This window comes from Oncorhynchus kisutch, linkage group LG30 (assembly GCF_002021735.2).
Source record: "Oncorhynchus kisutch isolate 150728-3 linkage group LG30, Okis_V2, whole genome shotgun sequence".
Lineage (NCBI taxonomy): Eukaryota > Metazoa > Chordata > Actinopteri > Salmoniformes > Salmonidae > Oncorhynchus > Oncorhynchus kisutch.
The window spans coordinates 31761113-31786464 of record NC_034203.2 but is presented as its reverse complement, the minus strand read 5'-3'; the positions used below and the strand labels follow the sequence as shown (position 1 = coordinate 31786464).

Genomic DNA, 25352 nt, shown 5'->3' with positions numbered 1-25352 from the left:
ATTATCCTAACCTGCTGTGTTAGTTCTTCTAACATGCTATGTAAAATCATTTCAGACACAACCCTAGATGCCATTAGTTACCGAGAAACCATCAGTGTCACCACACATGTTCCAGAATGCAATCACTTCACCCGATGCAAACTAATCGAATAACCTCAATCTTCTCCGCCGCCTTAGACTGTTAATTTAAAGATTGGTGGTTTGAAATCACCCAGGCCCGAAAGCTTTTCCGAGTTATTAAATTGTAATAATAAATGACATAACAATTGATAGGGTATAATTGGTATGTGGATCAATCAATCATGCGTAATACGATGCCATTTTGAGTGTCCTACAGGTGGGAAACAATTTTCACCTAACTTCCCTTTTTTACATTGAAATGGGAATTTTAATGTTTGTTGCTTTTCTTATAACTAATTTCTGTGTTCTATTCATGTGCTGTTCTATAAACCAATTTCTGTGTTCGTGCAAGTGGCTGACTGAATGAATCCTCCCTATCAGTAGCTGCAATTTGGCAGTACAATTTGGCAGCCCAGACCTTGTTTTGAGAACGAAAGATATCTCAGTTTCAAGGTCTCAGCTGAGAGAGAAGAAGCCTCTTGAGCTATTGGTCTGCCACATGTTATGAACCTGTATTGGTCGGTCACATGAATTAAACAAAATGGTAATGCTTAATTAATTATGCTAAATCATGCAAATATAGCTTGTCTGTTATGGCCGTGTATACGGCAACTGCTGGGACTGCCCAGGGAGAGCTCCTGATTGAAATGTGTACTATGGTGCATTGAGTTGGTTGGAACCTCTCCAGCGCGCTGACAATTAAACAATGATTCATTTCAGATTGACTTTGAGTGTCCCTGTGTAAGAATTTCCACAACAACATATTCACAATATTTACATTAGATGACACGGTACATTATTTATATACAGACCCACATTTCCGGATAAAGAAGTCCTTCGCCGGAAAAGGAATGACGAAAAACAGAAGCTGAACCGTCAAAACATAAACAGAGCTAGCACACACTCGTGAGCGCACATAGTCTTTAATTTGACTGTTTCTTTTGACACGCATTCTTCATGTCGTGTGTTTTTACTCCAAGATTTTCTATAGCTATAGCTAGCTAAGTAACGTTAGTATAGTAGGTTGAAGACAGTAAATCTGCGCCGAAGATTAGAACAAACGACGTACTGTAGCTAGCTACGCTCGTTGGGCCTACGACTTGTAGTTAGAGGTAACAGCTTTAGCTAGCATGCCAGCCATTGCTGTTTACTTCTTTTAACTGGCGTGAAATTGGTCAAACTCCTGAACAAAGTTGAACTAAATGTACTAAAATGTGTACATTTGCTAATCCAATCAACTAACAGAATAAGTAGTTAACATTATCTCTACAGCAGAATGGACATGGTGGCCAGTCAGCTGTTTTGACTTTTGTTAAATGTCAGTGTTGCTGCAGCAGCTAGCTAAGATTAGTTGGACAGCTAACGTTAGCTAGCTAACTTGCTTCCAATTCCAAACTACAGGCTGCAAGTCCTATATTAGCTAACTAGAGCCTGGCAGCTAGTGTCATGTGTTAGTGTGCACTCGATTTAATTTAGTTGCTGATATGTTAGCTAACTAGGTTGGCTAGTTTGCAAGATTTCCAATCATACCGTGACTTGAGAACATAATTCGTTCATCAGTCACAACTAGCTGACTTGTTGAGTGACATGTCATGCTACCTTGCTTTAATGAAGGCCATGTCAGTTGTTTGGACATATTGCAATTACTGGCAATCTATATATATTATTAGGAGTCTTCAAAAGCAGCTGGTAGACTAATTCATTTGACCCTGCCTCGGTTTCATTCCAGGCTCTCCTCCTGTCCACACGAAGAGAGAAGCAGGATGGCTGAGGCAGATGGTAAATCCAGTGAGCTTAATGGTGAGGGATCACGTAGGCCTCACTGTTGCCGACTGGGAAAACGAACATACACTGTTGTACTACTACTAGTAAGCCACACTACCAGAGCCAGCTACGTAAGACTAATGTGAATGTGTGGCCATATCTGTGTGTGTTTGTCAGGTGGGTCTGAGGAGCCAGATCCAGGAGAGGACCAGCGTGGGGAGGGAGATGCTTCCACAGCCACAGAGGAGCAGTCTGACTCTCAAGCAGGTAATCAATCATAGACTCAAAACAGAGGGACAGGCTGGCTCTCAAGCAGTTAATCATAGACTCAAACCAGTGCAGTATAAGAGAACTGTTGCTGTCATAGTCCAACATGTAGCCACAACACACAGGACACCATAACTGTGACATTATACACTCTACAAACAATTTGTTTTACAGTGGATAAGTTTCCTCCCTGCTTCTTGACAGTAGTGCTTTTTTTGTCAATGTGTGACAACTTCCTCATCTTTCACTCAGCTCCCCAAAAGGCAGAAGACAGAGCTAAGGACAAGCCAATGCCAGATGCAGAGGGTGAGAGGGTGCCTGGCGAGGGAGAGGAGCAGGAAGACACGGACAGCGTGGACGGCAGCGGCCTCTACTCCCTGAACGAGGAAGGGGAGCGAGATGGTGAGGGGGGTAGAAGAGAGCGAGTGAAGGAGAGAGATGCAGGTAAGAGGGCCGCCAGAAAGAGGAACCGCCCGAGTGGTGGCACCGCTCACCACTCCTCCAGCTCTGAAGTGGAGGATGATGAGGAGGAGGAAGAGCAAGAAGAGGAAGACGAGCAGGCCATGGACGTGTGGCTGGGGGCGGAGCTGCGTGATCTTGGCAAGCCATCATGGCGGGCGGTGCCCTCCCTGCGGTTGAGGGAGATTGGCCGGGGCTCGCACCAGTTTGTGAGACGTGTGTGTGGCGCACGGGGGCTGGTCCAGAGGCTGGAGCTACAAGGGCACCTGGAGAGACACACCGGCTGTGTGAACACCCTGCACTTCAACCCCTCAGGCACACGCCTGGCCTCTGGCAGTGATGACCTACGAGTGGTGGTGTGGGACTGGGCACGTCGTCGGGCTGAGCTGGAGTTTGACAGTGGGCATAAGAGCAATGTCTTTCAGGTGAGGAGGAGAGCACAATCAGGCTAAGTGAGGGTGAGACTGTAGAAAGGAGGGGAACACTTCTGGTGTTGTTGACACCCATTGACAAACCATGTGAAAAATATGAAAGGAAAGCTAGAAATATGGTTCAGGACCTTTTTGAGAGATGTTGAAATGTACCTTTCTTCCTCCAAAGGCCAAGTTTCTTCCCCACAGTGGAGATTCAACTCTGGCCATGTGTGCCCGGGACGGTCAGATTAGAGTGGCTGAGCTCTCTGCCATGCAACGCTGCAAGAACACCAAGAGAGTGGCTCAGCATAAAGGGGCAGCACACAAGGTATGGTTGTATCGTGTTAATGAGTCTGGCTACTGGTCTTACTGGCCTGACTTTGGCGGCGTCTCAAACGACACCCTTTCCTCCATACTGTGGGGAATGGGTTGTCATTTAAGATGCGGCCGTTCTAAGCCTTTTTTTAGCTGAAAGCTGAGTTGATTTAAGTATGTTGTGTTTACTCTGTGTGTGTCAGCTGGCCCTGGAGCCAGACTCTCCCTGCTGTTTTCTGTCGGCTGGAGAGGATGCGGTGGTGTTTGGCATCGACCTTCGCCTCGACCGGCCTGCCAAGTGAGTGACATCACATGTCTGTCTGATATGCAAGTGTTAACGTCATTACTGCAAGATCGCCTGGATGTTACTGTACTAAGGCCATTTGTTTTTCCTGATCATGTGACCAGTCTGAGATAAACTTAAGTCCCAATGTAGAACATAACAGCCTTTTAACCCTTTTCTACTATTTGTTTCCTCTTTTCCTTTTCTCTCAGTAAGCTGGTGGTGGTGAAGGAGGGGGATAAGAAAGTGGGCTTGTATACCATCTTTGTGAATCCTGTCAACACACATCACTTTGCTGTGGGAGGGAGAGATCAGTATGTCAGGTTAGACTCAAATCCCTCTTGTGTCCGTAAAGCAGAAGAAGTGCATTGTCTTGGATTGTCTCTTACCTCTCCTCACCTTCTATCTCTGTAGGATCTATGATCAGAGGAAGATAAATGAGAATGTTAATAATGGCGTACTGAAGAAGTTCTGTCCATCTCACCTGGTGTCCAGCGAGTCCAAAACTAACATTACCTGCTTACTGTACAGTCACGATGGAACAGGTAAAACTCAAGCACACTTTTATTCGAAGTCAGAGTTCCTCTGGCTCTTGCTGTTATGACTGTCCTCATGTTTGTCCTCCCCATCAGTGACCAGGGATAGAAATGCCATGAATAGAGCAGAGGGGATTCCTTATTCTACATATGAGAGGAATGCTTTGTTCTACATAGAAATAGCCTATCTCTATGTTCCAAAATTTGTGTCCAGCTGAATGCGTCCCATGTCTGTCAATCTCTTCAGAGCTCCTGACTAGTTACAATGATGAGGACATCTACTTGTTTGACTCCAGCCACAGTGATGGTGCAGATTATTGCAGGCGATACAAGGGCCATCGCAACAACGCTACAGGTACTGAGTTAAAAGGGGAATGAATGATTATGAACTAGTCAATTATAAATAACACGAACACTGGTGTTTTACCATGCTATAACTGTGACTTCCAGTATAATACTCTCTCGCTTTCTCTTTCCCTCCCCCTGTATTTTCCCATCTCACAGTGAAGGGGGTTAACTTCTATGGTCCTAGCAGTGAGTTTGTGATCAGTGGCAGCGATTGTGGACACATCTACCTGTGGGACAAGGTCTCAGCTCACATAGTCCAGTTCATGGAGGGAGACCGAGGAGGAGTGGTGAGAGGGAGAGATGGTGTGTGGGTGGGAAGATGTATGATGGCCAAAGGAAATGGCTTGATAATGGGCAGGTGCAAGTAAAACCCTTAAATGAAATTGAACACTATCAGTTTCACAGTTTTATGCTCACTCACTAATCTGTCTGTCCTTTGACTCTATCTCAACTTCTTCTCCAAGGTGAACTGCCTAGAGCCCCACCCTCACCTTCCAGGTCTGGCCACCAGTGGTCTGGATCATGATGTTAAACTTTGGGCCCCCACTGCCGAGAACCCCACAGGGCTCAAGGGCCTCAAAGACGTACGGTGGTTCATACCATTGATTCCACACACACAAACCTCAACATATCCCAAACATCCCACGGCATATAGGCTTGGATTCTGCATACCAAAGCTGTGAGTTTTGATGTGACTGGTGTTGTGGTCGTTCAGGTGATGAAGAAGAACAAGCGTGAGCGTGACGAGGACACTGTTCGACATGGAGATCAGTACGACACACAGCTCCTGTGGTTCCTCATGAGACACATGAGAAACAGACGGTCCCAGAGGGTGAGTGGAACACACCATAACACTGTAAGGGGTGTGTATGCTAGAGCCAGACCGATATGTGATTTTTGGATCCGATTTTAGTGGAAATATTTACCGATAACTGATATCTATTTTTATTAATCACTGGATAGCACCAAAAATATGATTTTATTTTTGAATGAAAAACTGTTACTCTCGTGAAAGGTCGATGAACTGCACTGATTCCAGCTAAAAATGAGCCTCTGAAGACTGAGCTGCCTCATGCTATCCAGCTGGAAAACGAAATACCCATACATTGACAATGTGTACTATCTAGCTTCAGTATGTGTTAATCGATTGTAGGGCTGTAGCTACTGAATTCTGTTGTCACTTGAAAGGAAAAGCATAAATCAAGCGCTATTTTGAACCTGCTATGTTTTTGTAGTGTCTCTGAAAACATTTGAATGACAGAGCTTGCGGAATACCCTTCGCAAAGAGCAAATATAACACCAGATTTCACAGGCTTCAGTAAAGGGCTGTAACGTTAACACTACTACAGAATTGAACATTCTTAGCTCGGCACTTGCTTTACATTTGGGCATAGCATCCATTGTTTGTCACGGCGCCAACACCCTACTATTACATATAACCGTATATGGCCAGTGCTAATTTTGGTCAGTTTGAGCTGACAAGCTTCTATCTTCTCAGCACTGACTAGAAGCAGTAACAGTTAGTTCACAGTTGTTCACTCTCTCTGACTGGTGTAGTTTCGTTGGCTGATAGTGTCCTGTCTTGATGTAGCGCTCCAAGGCATGATAGCTATGAAATTATTAACAGGGTACCGCTTGCTATAAGGCAACAAAAAAACTACAAAAATATATACAGTTTAACTGTAGTTATACTTATCATTATGAAGGCAATTAAGTTCTAAAAATGACACAGCAATGCATTTGTGGAGGTAGTCGATATTTTATAAAACTACAATTTATTTAGAAATAATCAGGGTAAAAGCAATGAATGGAAAAATTGATGTGGCAAAATGATGTAGTAATGTGATACAGAATCCTTCACCTACATGGAATGATAAATAGAGGGCCTAAGATCAAACAAGCAGTTATTCTTCATATTTCTGAATGAAACAAGGCAGGGATTACAGAAGGAATATAGACAGTAATAATAAAAGTAACATACAGGTTACATGTTGAAGTTTAAATCAGGGAAAGAGGTGAGCTGGATACTCTTAGGTATTTCCTGTCTGGAACCGACAGTCTAAAGGGACCTCTCCATGCTGTAGAGTCCAAAACAAAGGAGTCAGAAGTCCAGTATCTCAAAGTCCCCACAGGGGGTAGTGCTTGAATGATTCTGTAGTTCAGAAATGACAATAACCATATGGCTGGTTTACGGTCTGAACAAAAGGAGTGGTATTCACATATTCTGTTTATAGTTCTGGACAGGAAGAGGTGAGGTGTGTCATCAGCAGAGCTGTGATTGGCTCAGGTGAGGGAATAATTCCTGGGACCGGGTCAGCCCCCATTCATCGACTGCATTGTTTTGTGACTTATGGCAGGGCATGAGTTAATTAATTTTCTACATAAATGGAGGGGACTTTGTACACTCGTAACGTCTTCCACTTCCTTTGTGAAGACTGTGATTCCACAGATACCAAACGGTATACTTTTCCGTGGACGAATGAGGGTAATACCTGTTAATTGTCAGAAAAGCATATCGCACACATTGTAAAATTCAGTCTTATTACACACGCATCTCAACACTTTTAACCATGTCATTTTCAGTCCGTTTACATTGTTTCATTGAGGAAATAAGAGTTTGTCACTGGGTGCTCTCCATTTTTCTCAATAGAATTTTTTTTGGCTGAGTCTTATTCTTCAGTGTTCATTGGGACCCACTGGGTCTCTGTCTCCAACAGGCCGTCTCAGTACCATTCGATTAAACTTACCACACGTGACCTGATAGGAATTTGGTGTAGACTAGAGGTGTGAGATAAGCAAAAGAGGGGAAGGATGACTCCTGCTGGGAGCTTGTTATGAGTGCTCCCCTCCTTTGTTCTCTGGCCAGTGATGAGGCCCTTGTGTATTCTCGTTGGCGTGGATGTTAATTTGACGCTCGTCTACATCGTCCCCTGTTGGCCATCCTTTGAGTGCTGGACTGTTGAAGCTGATGGACAAATGGATCAGAGCATCAACAGCATTTGACATCACCTTTTCTTCTCCCCACATTTGATATGAGCTTGTAAATGTATATTTAATCAAGGTAGAGGAAAGACATGAACCTAGTGAGTGGGTCTTTAAAATAATTAAATCTTATTCAAGGTAATTATAGTTGATTCTAGGTTGTCATTTATGAGCAACACTAAATGGGTTCTTGGTTGTAAGCTGTGAAGAGGATAGGGGACCTAAAGAAATAAGGGTGGTTAACCGGTGTATCAGTCTGCCCAAAATCTACATTACTGAGGACAGGTTTAGGCGTGTTGATAAAGATGTTATCAATGAGGGGTTTAGTGGAAAACAGTGGAAGCTGTCTGTTCAATGTCTAGAAAGGAAAAGGGCTAATCCCTCACACTTATTAGAAAACCTATCTCTCGCCTCAGAGTTGACATGGATTGGAGTCACTGCATTCTGAATTCCTTCAGTGAATTTACGCACGTTTACCATTTGTACTTGGGAGTTGTCATGGGTCCTAACCAATGATGTGTATAAACCCTGGATGACTGACAGGGGGCGCTATATTAAAGCCACAGGGCTGCCATCTTGGCGGCACTCGATTGTAATAAAAAAAATTTGGAAGCTATAGAAATGCATTAATGTCTACATTAGTTTTTGACATGTTTGTTCTACTACAGACACCTTAATGCATACGTTTAAAATATATTATGTGAGCTAAACATAAAAAATAAAACATTTTCCTGAAGGTATTTTCTTTTTAGTACTAATGTTACTGTTCTCACTACAACAACAAAATAAATGCATGTAATTTTGTCCTTTAACATTTAATTGAAATACTGTAGAATTCCATTCTTTCCCTTGGAGGACTGCTCATATTAGGGAGTGCCAATATGGCCAACCGGCACCTTCAATACAGCATCAGCAATCCAGGGTTTATATACGTCATTGGTCCTACCTCGACAAATTCTGACAGAGGGAACTTTGAGTGCTGAATGCAGGTTGACTACGAGGAACGTACCCTCAAGTTTTACGAAAAAGATTAAAAGATAACACACAACCATTAATTATTTTATGCGTAAAATGCAGTTCACCCCGCTGGAATTCTTTCTGAGTTGCTTTGTAAAGAGGCTGTAACTGGTTAAAATGGGCAGCAAACTATGCAGCTTTAGCCTCTAGGGACATCTTGCGTCATCTGGCCAATGGTCTCTTAAGTCGTTCCTGAGAGGCTATACCCCTGCAAGAGTTGCATGTCCACATAAAAGAGCTTGTTGGCTCTGGAAAATGCATATACAAAATGATGAATCGTTCTGCATTGGGTGTGTACTGTAAATACAAAGGGATTTATGGCCTTGGAAAAGGTGTGCACCAATTATATTGGGTGGCAGTAAGAAATCACTAATTGAGTTCCAGTCAGATGGTTGAAATCAAAAAGGGAAATTAGATTAATGTAAATAACTAAGACTCATATGGAATGCGCAGAGATTAGTGTTCACTTAAAGTCTACGCCTACAGACTGGGAAAAGAGTGGGTTATTAATCATATGGGTTAACCTTAACCCTGGGGCAAATTGGGTGACAAGTGGAGGTTGTGTAGCCTGTAATGCATAGGTTTTGATCAGTAACAATGTTAATATGCTCCTGAAACAAAAACAGTATGCATAACTTATTAAAGAGCAGGGCACTTTCAGACATAATAGTGTTAGATTTTCACTAATGTAATTGTCAATCTAAATGATGGCTCAAGGTCAAGTTATGCTAGTATGGACAATTGAGGTAGAGCAGTGTCATTTAGTAGCAGAAAACCATTAGCAATACCAGTGGACCTCAAATATTAATTGGGTAAAACAATGTTACACCTAATTCAAAGAGAACGTTATCAAAGTCACAGCTTATCACTTACTACTAGAACATTTGAATTATGACTCGGTCTACTGAAGTCTCGGGGAGGGAGTTTTTCACTCAATTAGCAAGGGGTCTGAAACATTATCATCAGTAGCATCACACCCCAAGGGAAAACTTTTAAGTAATAGTGTTAGCTTATTCAACACCAAAGCAACCATTTGAATTGTTAAAGCAAGTCCAATCTTATGCAGTTTACACACACAAAAATTATTAAGGGTGACTAACTTCTAGGGTAAAACCTTAACACGTCACAAGAAAAATGTAATGAGCCTACACTCTGGTAGGAGGTGAGTGGCTGAGACTGGGAGGGAGGATGCTCCTCTGCACCACCCACCAGGTCTCTTCCAGTAATCAAACCAGAACATCTCTCTCTCCCCTCTCTTTCTCCAGGAGTATCTACAGGGAATATTGTGCTGAGCGTTCTGTCTCTCTTTCACCAGGAGTATCTACAGGGAATATTGTGCTGAGCGTTCTCTGTCTCTCTTTCTCCAGGAGTATCTACAGGGAATATTGTGTTGAGCTTTCTCTCTCTCTCTTTCTCCAGGAGTATCTACAGGGAATATTGTGCTGAGCGTTCGGTCTCTCTTTCTCCAGGCGTATCTACAGGGAATATTGTGCTGAGCGTTCTCTGTCTCTCTTTCTCCAGGAGTATCTACAGGGAATATTGTGCTGAGCGTTCGGTCTCTCTTTCTCCAGGCGTATCTACAGGGAATATTGTGCTGAGCGTTCTGTCTCTCTTTCTCCAGGAGTATCTACAGGGAATATTGTGCTGAGCGTTCTGTCTCTCTTTCTCCAGGAGTATCTACAGGGAATATTGTGCTGAGCGTTCTGTCTCTCTTTCTCCAGGAGTATCTACAGGGAATATTGTGCTGAGCGTTCTCTCTCTTTCTCCAGGAGTATCTACAGGGAATATTGTGCTGAGCGTTCTCTCTCTCTTTCTCCGGGAGTATCTACAGGGAATATTGTGCTGAGCGTTCTCTGTCTCTCTTTCTCACGCTTTATTTCTTTCCCTCTTTTTTTTCTCAATTTCCTAGACACGTCGGGAGGGTGCAGAGGGAGACACTGATGAGTCATGGAGCTCTCCAGATTCCTCTGATGAAGAGGATGGAGGGCCAGACCACGTTCAGTGCATGTCCTCCTGAGCCAAAGAGATATACAAGCCAGCCACACAAACACACACTGCATTGCCCTGGTATTGATGCATATATGCAGGCACTATTGGCTCACACATGAACACTGAGACCATGAAGTAACAGTAAAAAGGTACACACACACACAGAGACATGCATGCATGCATGCATACATGCATACATACATACATACAAACAACTGAAAGGGAGTGTGTATAGACAGACACAAAACCTCACTTCTAATCAGACAGGGAGTGATTGTAGGCAATTGTGTTCATGCACAGTCTGAGGGGAGGGGGCTGATGCACTCTCAACCCTGATTTTGTTCTAACCTGTGTTCTAGGGAGGCTGAGTGCTCACATCCTTACACAACCAGTAAGACTCATCTACACCCACACTTATGCTCTGCCAAGCCAGAGAACATAAGAACTTCAACATCACACACATCTCACAATCAGTTGTCCGTCATCTGCAATGCAGACGTTACCCCCCTCTCTTTCCCCTCTACTTTTCTGTTGGGGGATTTGAATAAAGGGGTTGATGTACCTTCAGACCTTTTGATCAACCCTAAAATGTGATTCATTCATATTCTTTTTCAAGGGCCAAACCAGAGCCCCTAACAACCTCTCTAGGGTTAGCTTCAGAACATCTGCATGTGGTCAATCAGCTTAGCCTGCAGGTGGCTCATACCTGGTGACTGCATCCCTTATACTCTGCTGTGTTTTTTTCACTCTCCCTCAGCCCAACGCCTTCCAACCCCCCCCCACACCTCCCATCCCACGCTACTGAGTGCACTTTAATCAGGGATGTTTGGGTTTTATAGACAAAGTGTGCACTGGGGGGGCCAACCATGCATTGTTATGAAACATTGTCTACGTTGGCTCCCCAGAACACCTCAGTAAAGTAAAGGTGCATTGTAAAATGAGAGGTATTTGACTCATTGTTTAGTTTGGGATATGCACTTAGCAGGAGTGTCTTGAACAGAGCTCCAGCTGAAAGATTCCCTTTCCTTCCATCAACTTAACCCCCTCCCTCCTTCACACTCCTCCTGGACGAGTACCCTGACCTAAGCCTCTACCTCCCTAAAGGCCTTCCCACGCTGTACGTCAAAATCTGTATTTTACCATTATTACATGTCACACTGTGCGATGTTACCAAATTAAAATCTTGATATCAACCTGGCCAGATTGTACAATTTGCTTCAGTTTTGTCGTCACATTCTGCGATTGGCTATTACAACTGCAGCAGTGTATTTGATCTGTGCAAGTGCCAGCACCAGCAGCGCAAGCCTCCCAAGCATATTCGGAGAAAATTAAAGTATGCATCTTAGAAATAGTTTTCACATACAAACATATATATGTCTGAATTCAGAATCAAATAGGCTTCCCAAAAATAACATGGTCGTTGTGGTGGAACTTTTTTTTGATTGGCGATTTTTAGCATTTATCAAAATCCCATCAAGTAGCCTGGTTTCAGATGTCATGTAAACAAGATAATTAGGGAAATCGTTCTTGCAAAGCATGTAAATGTTTAAATCAAACTATTATATTAATCTGACTTAATGTGTGCATAATCAGTGTCAGCCATGTTCTTATTAGTCGTAACACTAACCACACAACGCGATAAAGGCCCAACATTTCTGACACGGCTAGAACTTTGTCGAGCCATAGACACTGAACGACCCAAGATGTCCGACAATTGTTTACGACCTAAGAATTTGACCACGATGTGGATCATTTGGCTGTGATGGCAATATCGTGGCATAAGACGGCTGAAATCATAGTCTGTGCGAGCCTTAACCCATCTTTCTCTGAGAGTACACGTTATTGTGCTGGAGGGCTGCTCAGGAACACCTGAATGGTCTCATTGTGTGTATATATACAGTACATCCAAAAGGATTCTCACTTTTCTGTTTGAGGAGCCCTGAATATACATACATCCACGGCTCATGCCAGCTAGCAGTCTCTGCCAGAGTTCATACTCCGAAAAGGAGAAGCGGGGGTTTGATCAGTCTCTGGAGATCAAAGCATCTGGGTAGCAGTGCTGATCTTGGATCTGTTCATATAATCTTATTCATTAAGATCTGAAACTGATCCTGGATCAGCACTCTTTGAGATGCTTTGTGGATACGGCCCAGATGTAAAGACTGCTGTTTGGCTCTCTTTGAACTTTGTGGGATATAAGAAGCTGTTCCTCAATCTGTATTTGAGGCCATCTGCCCTGTCAGACCTTCCGGGGGGACAGGAGGGAGGATCGATCTGCTTGCCAGTTGTTTTTGTTTGAGAGCGATAAAGTCCATCTTTTTCTCTTTTTGTATAAGATTATAAATGTTTGAATTCATGTACATATATTAAAACTGTATAGAAATAATCTTTAGCAATGTTTGTCTTAAGAAAATGTCAAAATATTGGATTGATATTGATGCAGAGGTTTATTATATATGAGGACGAAGTACTTTTAAAATGAAGATACGAAGATGGCTTTAGTTTTAGTTTTTCTTCTGTAAATGACATCCCCAATTGTTACAGTATATCGTTAGGATTCAGTTAAACAATGAATCAAGTTTGGTTCCTTCTCATTTTCAATTTACAATTTTCACTCTCCCGCTCCCTGTTTTTATTTGTTCTTGTATATATATTTAGGCTTTTGATCAATGATTTATCCCACTGCTGCCTAATATTGTGTTCTACCGGTTCAATTGGAAACATGTATGATTTGTGCAATAAACAGAAGACTGTCCCTTGTTATTTTGACATTGTTTGTTTTAAATTTTTTCAGGCATCAGGCTCTGTTATCCAACAACTGGAGACACTTTTGAAAATCTTATTTTAATGTATGATTTTAATGAGTTATATTTTTTCATTATCCTGTCCTTGTCTATTATTTAGTTTTATGATGTGAAGCACTGTTACTTCTTTAGTTTTATGATGTGAAGCACTGTTACTTCTTTAGTTTTATGATGTGAAGCACTGTTACTTCTTTAGTTTTATGATGTGAAGCACTGTTACTTCTTTAGTTTTATGATGTGAAGCACTGTTACTTCTTTAGTTTTATGATGTGAAGCACTGTTACTTCTTTAGTTTTATGATGTGAAGCACTGTTACTTCTTTAGTTTTATGATGTGAAGCACTGTTACTTCTTTTGTTTTATGATGTGAAGCACTGTTACTTCTTTTGTTTTATGATGTGAAGCACTGTTACTTCTTTAGTTTTATGATGTGAAGCACTGTTACTTCTTTAGTTTTATGATGTGAAGCACTGTTACTTCTTTAGTTTTATGATGTGAAGCACTGTTACTTCTTTAGTTTTATGATGTGAAGCACTGTTACTTCTTTAGTTTTATGATGTGAAGCACTGTTACTTCTTTAGTTTTATGATGTGAAGCACTGTTACTTCTTTAGTTTTATGATGTGAAGCACTGTTACTTCTTAGTTTTATGATGTGAAGCACTGTTACTTCTTTAGTTTTATGATGTGAAGCACTGTTACTTCTTTAGTTTTATGATGTGAAGCACTGTTACTTCTTTAGTTTTATGATGTGAAGCACTGTTACTTCTTTAGTTTTATGATGTGAAGCACTGTTACTTCTTTAGTTTTATGATGTGAAGCACTGTTACTTCTTTAGTTTTATGATGTGAAGCACTGTTACTTCTTTAGTTTATGATGTGAAGCACTGTTACTTCTTTAGTTTTATGATGTGAAGCACTGTTACTTCTTTAGTTTTATGATGTGAAGCACTGTTACTTCTTTTGTTTTATGATGTGAAGCACTGTTACTTCTTTGTTTTATGATGTGAAGCACTGTTACTTCTTTAGTTTTATGATGTGAAGCACTGTTACTTCTTTAGTTTTATGATGTGAAGCACTGTTACTTCTTTAGTTTTATGATGTGAAGCACTGTTACTTCTTTAGTTTTATGATGTGAAGCACTGTTACTTCTTTAGTTTTATGATGTGAAGCACTGTTACTTCTTTAGTTTTATGATGTGAAGCACTGTTACTTCTTTAGTTTTATGATGTGAAGCACTGTTACTTCTTTAGTTTTATGATGTGAAGCACTGTTACTTCTTTAGTTTTATGATGTGAAGCACTGTTACTTCTTTAGTTTTATGATGTGAAGCACTGTTACTTCTTTAGTTTTATGATGTGAAGCACTGTTACTTCTTTAGTTTTATGATGTGAAGCACTGTTACTTCTTTAGTTTTATGATGTGAAGCACTGTTACTTCTTTAGTTTTATGATGTGAAGCACTGTTACTTCTTTAGTTTTATGATGTGAAGCACTGTTACTTCTTTAGTTTTATGATGTGAAGCACTGTTACTTCTTTAGTTTTATGATGTGAAGCACTGTTACTTCTTTAGTTTTATGATGTGAAGCACTGTTACTTCTTTAGTTTTATGATGTGAAGCACTGTTACTTCTTTAGTTTTATGATATGAAGCACTGTTACTTCTTTAGTTTTATGATATGAAGCACTGTTACTTCTTTAGTTTTATGATGTGAAGCACTGTTACTTCTTTAGTTTTATGATGTGAAGCACTGTTACTTCTTTAGTTTTATGATGTGAAGCACTGTTACTTCTTTAGTTTTATGATGTGAAGCACTGTTACTTCTTTAGTTTTATGATGTGAAGCACTGTTACTTCTTTAGTTTTATGATGTGAAGCACTGTTACTTCTTTAGTTTTATGATGTGAAGCACTGTTACTTCTTTAGTTTTATGATGTGAAGCACTGTTACTTCTTTAGTTTTATGATGTGAAGCACTGTTACTTCTTTAGTTTTATGATGTGAAGCACTGTTACTTCTTTAGTTTTATGATGTGAAGCACTGTTACTTCTTTTGAAAAGCACTATATAAATAAAGTTAACTAGGAAGGAACTCAATTATTTAGAGTGAAACCGTATAGAATTTTGCACAAAAAATGCTTACGTTACACATGATTGTATAGTGGCCTAAGCCTGCCCGAGGTATGGGGAACCGAACAAGTATGGATATATGATAGACGACCTGGCTTCCAGTAAGGTTTGTCTGTGTGCTTTAGCCATTTCTTCTAACTTCTGTTATTTGTTGAACAGTGGAGGAGTTGCCTAATGCACAAACTGATCTGGCTAGTGGGCTAGAGACTACCCACATACTTGCTCAAACAGAAATCCACACACCCTTCAGCAAACCACTGGCTCTTTCTTGTCAGCAAGATAAAGACACAAATTAAGAAAATATTTGAATCAATATCTTCTTCACTGATGAATACCTGGGAGACTATGTTGGCAAATAACTATGGGTCATTACCTTGTCTCAGAGCTCTCCTCTTACCGTAAAAGCAAATCCATGACTGATGGGTCCGAGCCAATGTCAAGTTTATTGCTGTGTGTGTTTAACAGTGGCCTAGTTAAACAGTGACCATATTATTGATATAACAGTGTTTGCTACCTTTTCGATTCTCAGCATACAACCTCAGGCTCTATATTTATGCCCACAAATAACGCACATTCCCAAATGCTCAACTCTAAACCTTGTCTCAACTACTGCAACTCTTAAGACACAGGGATGAGACCTGAAATTTTGACTTTGATATACTCCTTGATTCTCTGCATTGTCAGCACTGGTAAGTCCTTGGTATATGTTTGTATTTATGTTAGGCTGTCTTACTCCTTAAGGTGTTGAGCAATATAATCATACTTTGATATAAAATAAAAGTATAGCAATAGTGTGTATATGACTATTAGTAAAGGCAAGAGTGACAGTTGTTTTTACCTGAACCCTGCTTTGCCTCAGACCTGAACAGAGCCATAGATACTTGTCTTTATGCTGTACCTATAATGTTATGTTCAAACTATATTGCAAACTTCTGGCAATTACTCAAGCACACACCCTCATCTCTCTCTCTCTCTCTCTCTCTCTCTCTCTCTCTCTCTCTCTCTCTCTCTCTCTCTCTCTCTCTCTCTCTCTCTCTCTCTCTCTCTCTCTCTCTCTCTCTCTCTCTCTCTCTCTCTCTCTCTCTCTCTCTCTCTCTCTCTCTCTCTCTCTCTCTCTCTCTCTCTCTCTCTCTCTCTCTCTCTCTCTCTCTCTCTCTGTGTAGTCTCGTCTGGAGTTTCTGTCTGCAGTACTGATGGCATGTCCATTCGAGGAGGGGAGTACAGTCTCTCAAATGGATCAAATGTGGGCAGTGAACTTTTGTACCACTGTCCTGATGGTTATTACCCTTACCCCAAACTTATGCACAGATGCCTGGGCCATAATCACTGGTCCCCAAGCCCCAGTCGACGAGGCAGTGAGTGCAGGGGTGAGTATGGTGAATTGATGTTCAATTTGGAAAACTTAATTCTGTACTCAGATCTTTCTGACAACGTAGCACCTCCACCCCTGAAAAGGTCCACCACCCTTGCCCAATCTGCCTTGTCATTCAAAGCAACAAAGAAATGGAATGGCCTTCCCTCCTCTCTGAAAGCGTGTAGTAGCTTCCAAGCCTGTCTGAGGCAAAACATGATAAAGTCCAATCAGACATGCTCACATTGATTTAAACCTAAAAGGTCACTGACTGGTTTTTATGCAACAGAAGACACATTAAAATCAGACGACTCACTGGACAGACGTTTTACATTTTCAAATCAAAATGTTTGTACCTCCAATAAGTATGTTATGCTCGGTTTACAAATGCAACAATGGTATGGTTAATTAAGACAGAAATGAAAGTAGGGAGGTTGGTCATGGAGGATGATTGGGCGTGTACTGCGACTGTCCAAAGATTCCATGTTCGAGTCTTGTTGGGGACAACTAACAATTTAGCTAATCCTTCCCCTAACCCAGGTTTTCCAAACTCGGTCCCGAGGACCTCAAGGGGTGCACATTCTATCATTAAGTTTTCATTGTTTTAATCAGCTGTGCAGTGCTAGGGCAAAAACCAAAATGTGCACCCCTTGGGATCCCCAGGACCAAGTTTGGGGAATGCTGCCCTAATGTAACGTTATATATCATACTATACAGAGGGAATAACATTTACGTACCAAATAAAGTTGATTAGGTAGTTGTTACTGACAAGAAGCACATGGCTGAGCATTTTAATCACCACTTCATTAAGTCAGGATTTCTATTGGACTTAGCCATGCCTCCTTGCCCATCCAACATTTCCTCATCTCCCACCCCTTCTAATGTGACTAGCCCCAATGCTCCTCCCTCTTTTCCCCCTGCCCCGCAACAAAGTTTCTCCCTGCAAGCGATCACTGAGTCCAAGGTGCTAAAGGAGCTCCTTAAACTTGACCCCCAAAAAACATCTGGACTAGATGGTTTAGACCCTTCCTTCTTTACGGTTGCTGCCCATATAATCGCCAATCCTATCTCGGACCTTTTTTAACCTGTCTCTCCTCTCTAGGGAGGTTTCCATTGCTTGGACGGCAGCCACGGTTCGTCCTTTATTTAAAGAGATAGATAAAGCTGATCGTAACTGTTATATGCCTATTTCTATTTTACCCTGTTTATCAAAAGTGTTTTAAAAACAATTATCAACTGACTGAATTTCTTGATGTCTATAGTATTCTCTTTGGTATGCAATCTGGTTTCCCTTCAGGTTAAGGATGTGTCACTGCTACCTTAAAGGTCCTCAATGATGTCACCATTGCCCTTGGTTCTAAGCAATGTTCTGCTGCTATTTTTATTGACTTGGCCAAAGCTTTTGATACGGTAGACCATTCCATTCTTGTGGTCTGGCTAAGGAGTATTGGTGTCTCTGAGGGGTCTTTGGGCTGGATTGTGAACTACCTCTCTCAAAGAGTGCAGTGTATAAAGTCAGAACATCTGCTATCTCACATCAACAACATAGCTCAGGCAGTAGGAAGCTCTCTCATCCATTTATATGCAGATGCTAGTCTTATACTCATCTGGCCCCTCCACAGATTTTGTGTTAAATGCTCTACAACAAAGCTTTCTTGGTGTGCAACAAGCTTTCTCTTCCCTTAACCTTGTTCTGAACACCTCCAAAACAAAGGTCATGTGGTTTGGTAAGAGGACTGCTTCTCTCCCCACAGGTGTGATTACTACCTCCTGAGGGTTTAGAGCTTGAGGTAGTCACCTCATACAAGTACTTGGGAGTATGGCTAGACGGTACACTGTCCTTCTCTCAGCACATATCAAAGCTGCAGGCTAAAGTTAAATTTAGACTTGGTTTCATCTATCGTAATCACTCCTTTTTCACCCAAGGTACCAAACTAACCATGGTTCAGAAGACCATCCTACCCATGCTAGATTACGGAGACGTAATTTATAGATTGGCAGGTAAAGGTGCTCTTGTGCGGCTAGATGTTCTTTACCATTCGGCCGTCAGATTTGCCACCAATGCTACTTATAGGACACATCGCTGCACTCTATACTCTTCTGTAAACTGGTCATCTCTGTAAGACCCACTGTTTGATGCCTATTTATAAAACCCTCTTAGGCCTCACTCCCCCCTATGTGAGATATCTACTGCAGCCCTCATCCTCCACAACCCTCTCAGGCCTCACTCCCCCCTATCTGAGATATCTACTGCAGCCCTCATCCTCCACAAACAACACCCGTTCTGCCAGTCACGTTCTGTTAAAGGTCCCCAAAGCGCACGCATCCCTGGGTCGCTCCTCTTTTCAGTTAGTTGCTGCTAGCGACTGGAACGAGCTGCAACAAACCCTCAAACTGGACAGGTTTATCTCAATCTCTTAATTCAAAGACTCAATCATGGACACTCTTACTGACAGTTGTGGCTGCCTTGCGTGATACAGTGCCTTGCGAAAGTATTCGGCCCCCTTGAACTTTGCGACCTTTTGCCACATTTCAGGCTTCAAACATAAAGATATAAAACTGTATTTTTTTGTGAAGAATCAACAACAAGTGGGACACAATCATGAAGTGGAATGACATTTATTGGATATTTCAAACTTTTTTAACAAATCAAAAACTGAAAATTTGGGCGTGCAAAATTATTCATCCCCCTTAAGTTAATACTTTGTAGCGCCACCTTTTGCTGCGATTACAGCTGTAAGTCGCTTGGGGTATGTCTCTATCAGTTTTGCACATCGAGAGACTGAATTTCTTTCCCATTCCTCCTTGCAAAACAGCTCGAGCTCAGTGAGGTTGGATGGAGAGCATTTGTGAACAGCAGTTTTCAGTTCTTCCACAGATTCTCGATTGGATTCAGGTCTGGACTTTGACTTGGCCATTCTAACACCTGGATTTGTTTATTTTTGAACCATTCCATTGTAGATTTTGCTTTATGTTTTGGATCATTGTCTTGTTGGAAGACAAATCTCCGTCCCAGTCTCAGGTCTTTTGCAGACTCCATCAGGTTTTCTTCCAGAATGGTCCTGTATTTGGCTCCATCCATCTTCCCATCAATTTTAACCATCTTCCCTGTCCCTGCTGAAGAAAAGCAGGCCCAAACCATGATGCTGCCACCACCATGTTTGACAGTGGGGATGGTGTGTTCAGGGTGATGAGCTGTGTTTCTTTTACGCCAAACATAACATTTTGCATTGTTGCCAAAAAGTTCAATTTTGGTTTCATCTGACCAGAGCACCTTCTTCCACATGTTTGGTGTGTCTCCCAGGTGGCTTGTGACAAACTTTAAACTACACTTTTTATGGATATCTTTAAGAAATGGCTTTCTTCTTGCCACTCTTCCACTCTTCCAGATTTGTGCAATATACGACTGATTGTTGTCCTATGGACAGAGTCTCCCACCTCAGCTGTAGATCTCTGCAGTTCATCCAGAGTGATCATGGGCCTCTTGGCTGCATCTCTGATCAGTCTTCTCCTTGTATGAGCTGAAAGTTTAGAGGGACGGCCAGGTCTTGGTAGATTTGCAGTGGTCTGATACTCCTTCCATTTCAATATTCTCGCTTGCACAGTGCTCCTTGGGATGTTTAAAGCTTGGGAAATCTTTTTGTATCCAAATCCGGCTTTAAACTTCTTCATAACAGTATCTCGGACCTGCCTGGTGTGTTCCTTGTTATTCATGTTGCTCTCTGCGCTTTTAACGGACCTCTGAGACTATCACAGTGCAGGTGCATTTATACGGAGACTTGATTACACACAGGTGGATTGTATTTATCATCATTAGTCATTTAGGTCAACATTGGATCATTCAGAGATCCTCACTGAACTTCTGGAGAGAGTTTGCTGCACTGAAAGTAAAGGGGCTGAATAATTTTGCATGCCCAATTTTTCAGTTTTTGATTTGTTAAAAAAGTTTGAAATATCCAATAAATGTCGTTCCACTTCATGATTGTGTCCCACTTGTTGTTGATTCTTCACAAAAAAATACAGTTTTATATCTTTATGTTTGAAGCCTGAAATGTGGCAAAAGGTCGCAAAGTTCAAGGGGGCCGAATACTTTCGCAAGGCACTGTACATTGTTGTCTCTACCTTCTTGCCCTTTGTGCTGTTGTCTGTGCCCAATAATGTTTGTACCCTGTTTTTTGTTGCTGCCATGTTGTGTTGCTACCATACTGTGTTGTCATGTGTTGCTGCCATGCTGTTGTTGTTATTGTCTTAGGTCTCTCTTTATGTAGTATTGTCTCTCTTGTCGTGATGTGTGTTTTGTCCTATATTTGTATTTCTTTTATTTTCAATCCCAGCCCCCGGCCCCTTCAGGGGTCCTTTTGGTAGGCCATCATTGTAAATCAGAATTTGTTTTTAACTGACTTTCCTAGTTAAATTTTTTTAAATTACGAATATTCACTAATATTCTCCCTCTATCTCGCTCCCAACAGTCATGACATGCCCTGATCCCAGTGAGCTGAGAAATGGTGAGGTGTCTCCTGTCCTATTGCAGTATGTTGTTGGGGCCCAGACCACTTATGAATGCCATGACGGTTACACTTTCGCCGGCTCCGCCTCCAGAGTCTGCCAGAGTAATGGGAAGTGGAGTGGTGACACGCCTATCTGTGATCATGGCTGTAAGTGGTGTGATCTCTTTGGTCCAACCTCTTACAAATCCCTTTACCAACCCCCAGAGATCCTGAAAGGCCCTGTGCAGTCAAAAACATTTTCCTGTCTTTTATGTATATTTCCACACTATTATGTTGGAATAACACTGAAATTGTGAAAATGATGATGATGCCCTTTTAATGTAATTGTTGATTGACAAAACCACCTGATATTTCTGCCTGTTTTGGTGGGATGGAGTTTTGGCTTTCCATGGTGACATCACCATGTGGTAAATTACTTAATAGACCAATAAGAAAGAGAGTTCCAAACCTCTCTGCCAATAACAACACATTTTTAGTTTCCCCTCCCCACTCAGACCACTCCCAGACAGAAATTGCTCTTTGCTAAGAAGCTATTTTAGTTTAATTTTGACCATTTCAATTGAAAACAATCACAGTAAGGTACTTATTTCTTACAGAGAAATGTCTTTGTAATGAGATAAAAATGGCTGCATCGGGCCTTTAAGGGTTGATTAGGTCATGAGGACTGGAAGACATAGGGGACGTCTGCATGTCACATGTAGAGTTGTCTGTGTTCCAAATGGCACAGAGCGTTAGTCTATTGGAATAATGTGTTTTCTAAAGGTAAAGTTTTTGTATGTAAAGGTAATTCCATTGTCCATTGTTTCCTTATTTTACTCCACCTTATCCCACACCCTAGCTGGACATTGCCGTGACCCTGGCGTTCCCCCGGGGGCCAAGCGCAATGGAAATATGCTTGATATAGGTGACCGGGTGACCTATGAATGTTCTTTAGGACTGATGCTGCTGGGATCGAAGGAGAGGATATGCCTGGAGGGTGGAGACTGGTCAGGAACTGAGCCTGTCTGTTACAGTGAGGAACCATAAACCCATCCCTCACATTGTCAATAAACCCATGTAACATATAATACACAGATGCAGTTAGAAGCAGCTAAACTAGATGCGTAGAGTTTGAACATTTACATTTTACAGGTAAAAACTACTACGACACCCCAGAGGAGGTGTCCAAGTACTTCTCTACATCCCTCGAGAATCGTCTGGCACTATCTGGCCTAGATGACAATAGTGAGTTGCCAAGACCCATATGTAGTGAACGACATTGTTCCTCTTTTTGTTTTGTTTTATACACCCCGTGCTACATTTGTTTTGCTTTTAAATCTGAACCATGCGAATTGAATATTGTCTTACAGCTGATGGGCAGCAAATACAAAGGTCCATCCAGATGAGGCAGGGAGGCAAGCTCCACATCTACATTGCTCTGGATAATTCAGGGAGCATAAGCAGAGATAATTTTACTGTGGCCAAAGACTGTGTTAAAGCCCTCATCAACCAGGTTTAGTATTACTAGTATTAAGACAAACGGACAGCTCAGATCTGTTGTACAATCTTTACACTACATTTAGGGCCCCATTCAGACTTGCTCAGATCTGTTGTACAATCTTTACACTACATTTAGGGCCCCATTCAGACTTGCTCAGATCTGTTGTACAATCTTTACACTACATTTAGGGCCCCATTCAGACTTGCTCAGATCTGTTGTACAATCTTTACACTACATTTAGGGCCCCATTCAGACTTGCTCAGATCTGTTGTACAATCTTTACACTACATTTAGGGCCCCATTCAGACTTGAGGTAAGTTTACTTAACATGGATTTAAGTAATAAAATGTTGACTTGAGTCCATGTTTTATTGACTTGAGTCCATGTTTTATTGACTTAAGTCCATGTTAAGTCTACTTATCTCAAGTCTGATTAGCGCCCTTAGTAATATATAATAATATATGCCATTTAGCAGATGCTTTTATCCAAAGCGACTTAGTCATGCGTGCAATACTTTTCTTTCAAGTAACACTATTGCAGTACAAATGGTCAGTTATGTGTTTTGATATCAAGAAACCTTTGTTTTGTTATGCTTTGGTTGTGTTTCTTTTCTCTCTCACACTTCCTCCTCTACATTTTTGACTGGGCAGATATCTTTTTTTGAAGTCATCCCGAGGTACGGAATTCTGACCTTTGCTTCTGAGGTCAATGAGATTGTTGATATCTTCTCTCCTTCCTCACACTCAGACATGGTTTTACAGAATTTAAATAATGTCACCTATGGTAAGAACACGGTTTTTATTATTTCACCATCACAATCTACAGTATGTAAATAAATGATGTATTATAGTTTCTTCTATTTTGTGTCTGATTGGCAAACATGTTAGTGGCAATGCATAGTTCTCAGAGTAAGATTTCCTCCTTCAACAGGTAAATTAAAGGGTACTGGAAGTAACCTCTCAAGGGTATTTAAAAAAATCCTTGAAAAGATGGCTGTCTTTAAGGAACGAAATGAGCTTGAAGATACACAGCAGGCCATTATTATGTTTACAGATGGTAATGTTGTTGTGTGTGTGTATTTGGTTTTACTATCCTTGTGGGGAACATAAGTCCTCACAGTTAGTGGGGACATTTCCCGGTCCCCACAAGAAAAAATGATATTTTAGGCTTAGGTTGTGGCGAAATCTGCACGGAGCCTTCACCGTACACTGCCAATTTAAGAGCGCATCAGCAGTAAGGAAGGAGGAAATAAAGAGGACTCATTCAGCTCTTTGGGGAGGAGTTCTTGGGTGGCGCGACAGTTTGATTGTGTGTGCTGTGCTGCAGAAGTTTTGTTTTATTTTCAGCGTCTGTAGTTTAAAAAGTATTTAACTCAATCATCGGTGTGATCGCTCTAGATCGTGGTTGTTTTTGTTTGGGACCGCGCCCGTTTTGGATCGCATGGATTAGTAGCAACATTGTTGCGAAGCTTTAACATACAAACCAACCAACCATCGGACAGTCAGACAGTACACCGGCACGCCTGAAGACCACAGTTAAGATCTCTCTTTTTCTCTCTCTTTCTCTTCCCTCTCATTCCAGTGCTTTACCCTGCAACAGACTCTCTATTTTTCAAATGCACTTCCCATTGAAGTTCATTAGAGCTGGACTATTATTGCCTGCCAGAAGTATTTGGATGGACATTTTAGTTAAAAGGGAGGTTGCTTGCAAGTTGTGTATTGTTATGTGAACTGTATTGAGGTGTACTAATGACATGTGGCCGAGAAGACTGTGGACATTTTTAAGGCCTTTGTTGTATCGATGAACACCTCCCACATTCATACCCTCTTGCACTCCTCCACTAGAAGATAATACAGATTATTGCAAATCCTCTGTTGATGACTGGGTTCGTTCTTGTATGAAGTTGCTGTGAAATTGCTCTGCCATTATTAGTATTATTGTATGAGGTATTCTTGTTGGGGTTACCCCTGTGCTGTGATGTGGGTTTTATATGGTGTGTATTCTCTTTTCTCTCCACTGGCTATCTGGTAAACAGGCTACACTCTAGGCAGTCTCTCTTCTGCTGATGTGTGTGGGTCTGGTAGTGGTACTCTCTATTCTACTCTTATCCTTTCGGCATGGTTAATACCTGCCTGGCGCCCGAACAAAATCTTTCTTTACCCCTCTCTAATAAATACCTCTACAAGGTGTTAGGTTTAGGGTTACACTTAGGGTAAGTTGTTAATTGTTTGGGGTTAGGTTTAGGTTTAAGGAAAATAGGATTTTGAATGGGGCTCAATTGATTGGTCCCCACAAGGAAAGTAAAACAAATGTGTGTGTGTGTGTGTACAGGTGTGTGTACAGGTGTGTGTGTGTGTGTGTACAGGTGTGTGTGTGTGTGTGTACAGGTGTGTGTGTACAGGTGTGTGTGTACAGGTGTGTGTGTACAGGTGTGTGTGTAGAGGTGTGTGTAGAGGTGTGTGTACAGGTGTGTGTGTGTGTGTGTGTGTGTGTACAGGTGTGTGTGTGTGTACAGGTGTGTGTGTGTGTACAGGTGTGTGTGTGTGTGTGTGTGTGTGTACAGGTGTGTGTGTGTGTACAGGTGTGTGTGTGT

General features: G+C 41.6%; 2 protein-coding genes across 3 annotated transcripts in view; both read left to right on the top strand.

The window, feature by feature from the left end:
- Positions 1–948: 948 nt before the first annotated feature.
- Positions 949–13256, top strand: LOC109874519 (DDB1- and CUL4-associated factor 8-like). Its single transcript, XM_020466451.2, has 13 exons — positions 949–1026; positions 1850–1920; positions 2062–2151; positions 2404–3035; positions 3211–3351; positions 3542–3636; positions 3834–3944; positions 4036–4166; positions 4405–4512; positions 4662–4792; positions 4970–5089; positions 5221–5337; positions 10414–13256. Exons 2-13 carry the CDS (start codon positions 1884–1886, stop codon positions 10519–10521), a joined length of 1821 nt encoding a protein of 606 aa, XP_020322040.1. The 5' UTR covers positions 949–1026; positions 1850–1883; the 3' UTR covers positions 10522–13256.
- Positions 13257–15927: 2671 nt separating this feature from the next.
- LOC109875216 (complement factor B) overlaps positions 15928–25352 on the top strand; it is a 43247-nt gene continuing 33822 nt past the window's right edge. For both annotated transcript variants that reach the window (XM_031810648.1, XM_031810649.1), the window contains exons 1-8: positions 15928–16109; positions 16584–16787; positions 21241–21426; positions 22118–22291; positions 22411–22503; positions 22629–22771; positions 23410–23542; positions 23690–23815. In XM_031810648.1, coding sequence (XP_031666508.1) covers positions 16052–16109; positions 16584–16787; positions 21241–21426; positions 22118–22291; positions 22411–22503; positions 22629–22771; positions 23410–23542; positions 23690–23815 — 1117 coding nt within the window. In that variant the 5' untranslated portion in view covers positions 15928–16051. The remainder of the gene's footprint in view (positions 16110–16583; positions 16788–21240; positions 21427–22117; positions 22292–22410; positions 22504–22628; positions 22772–23409; positions 23543–23689; positions 23816–25352) is intronic.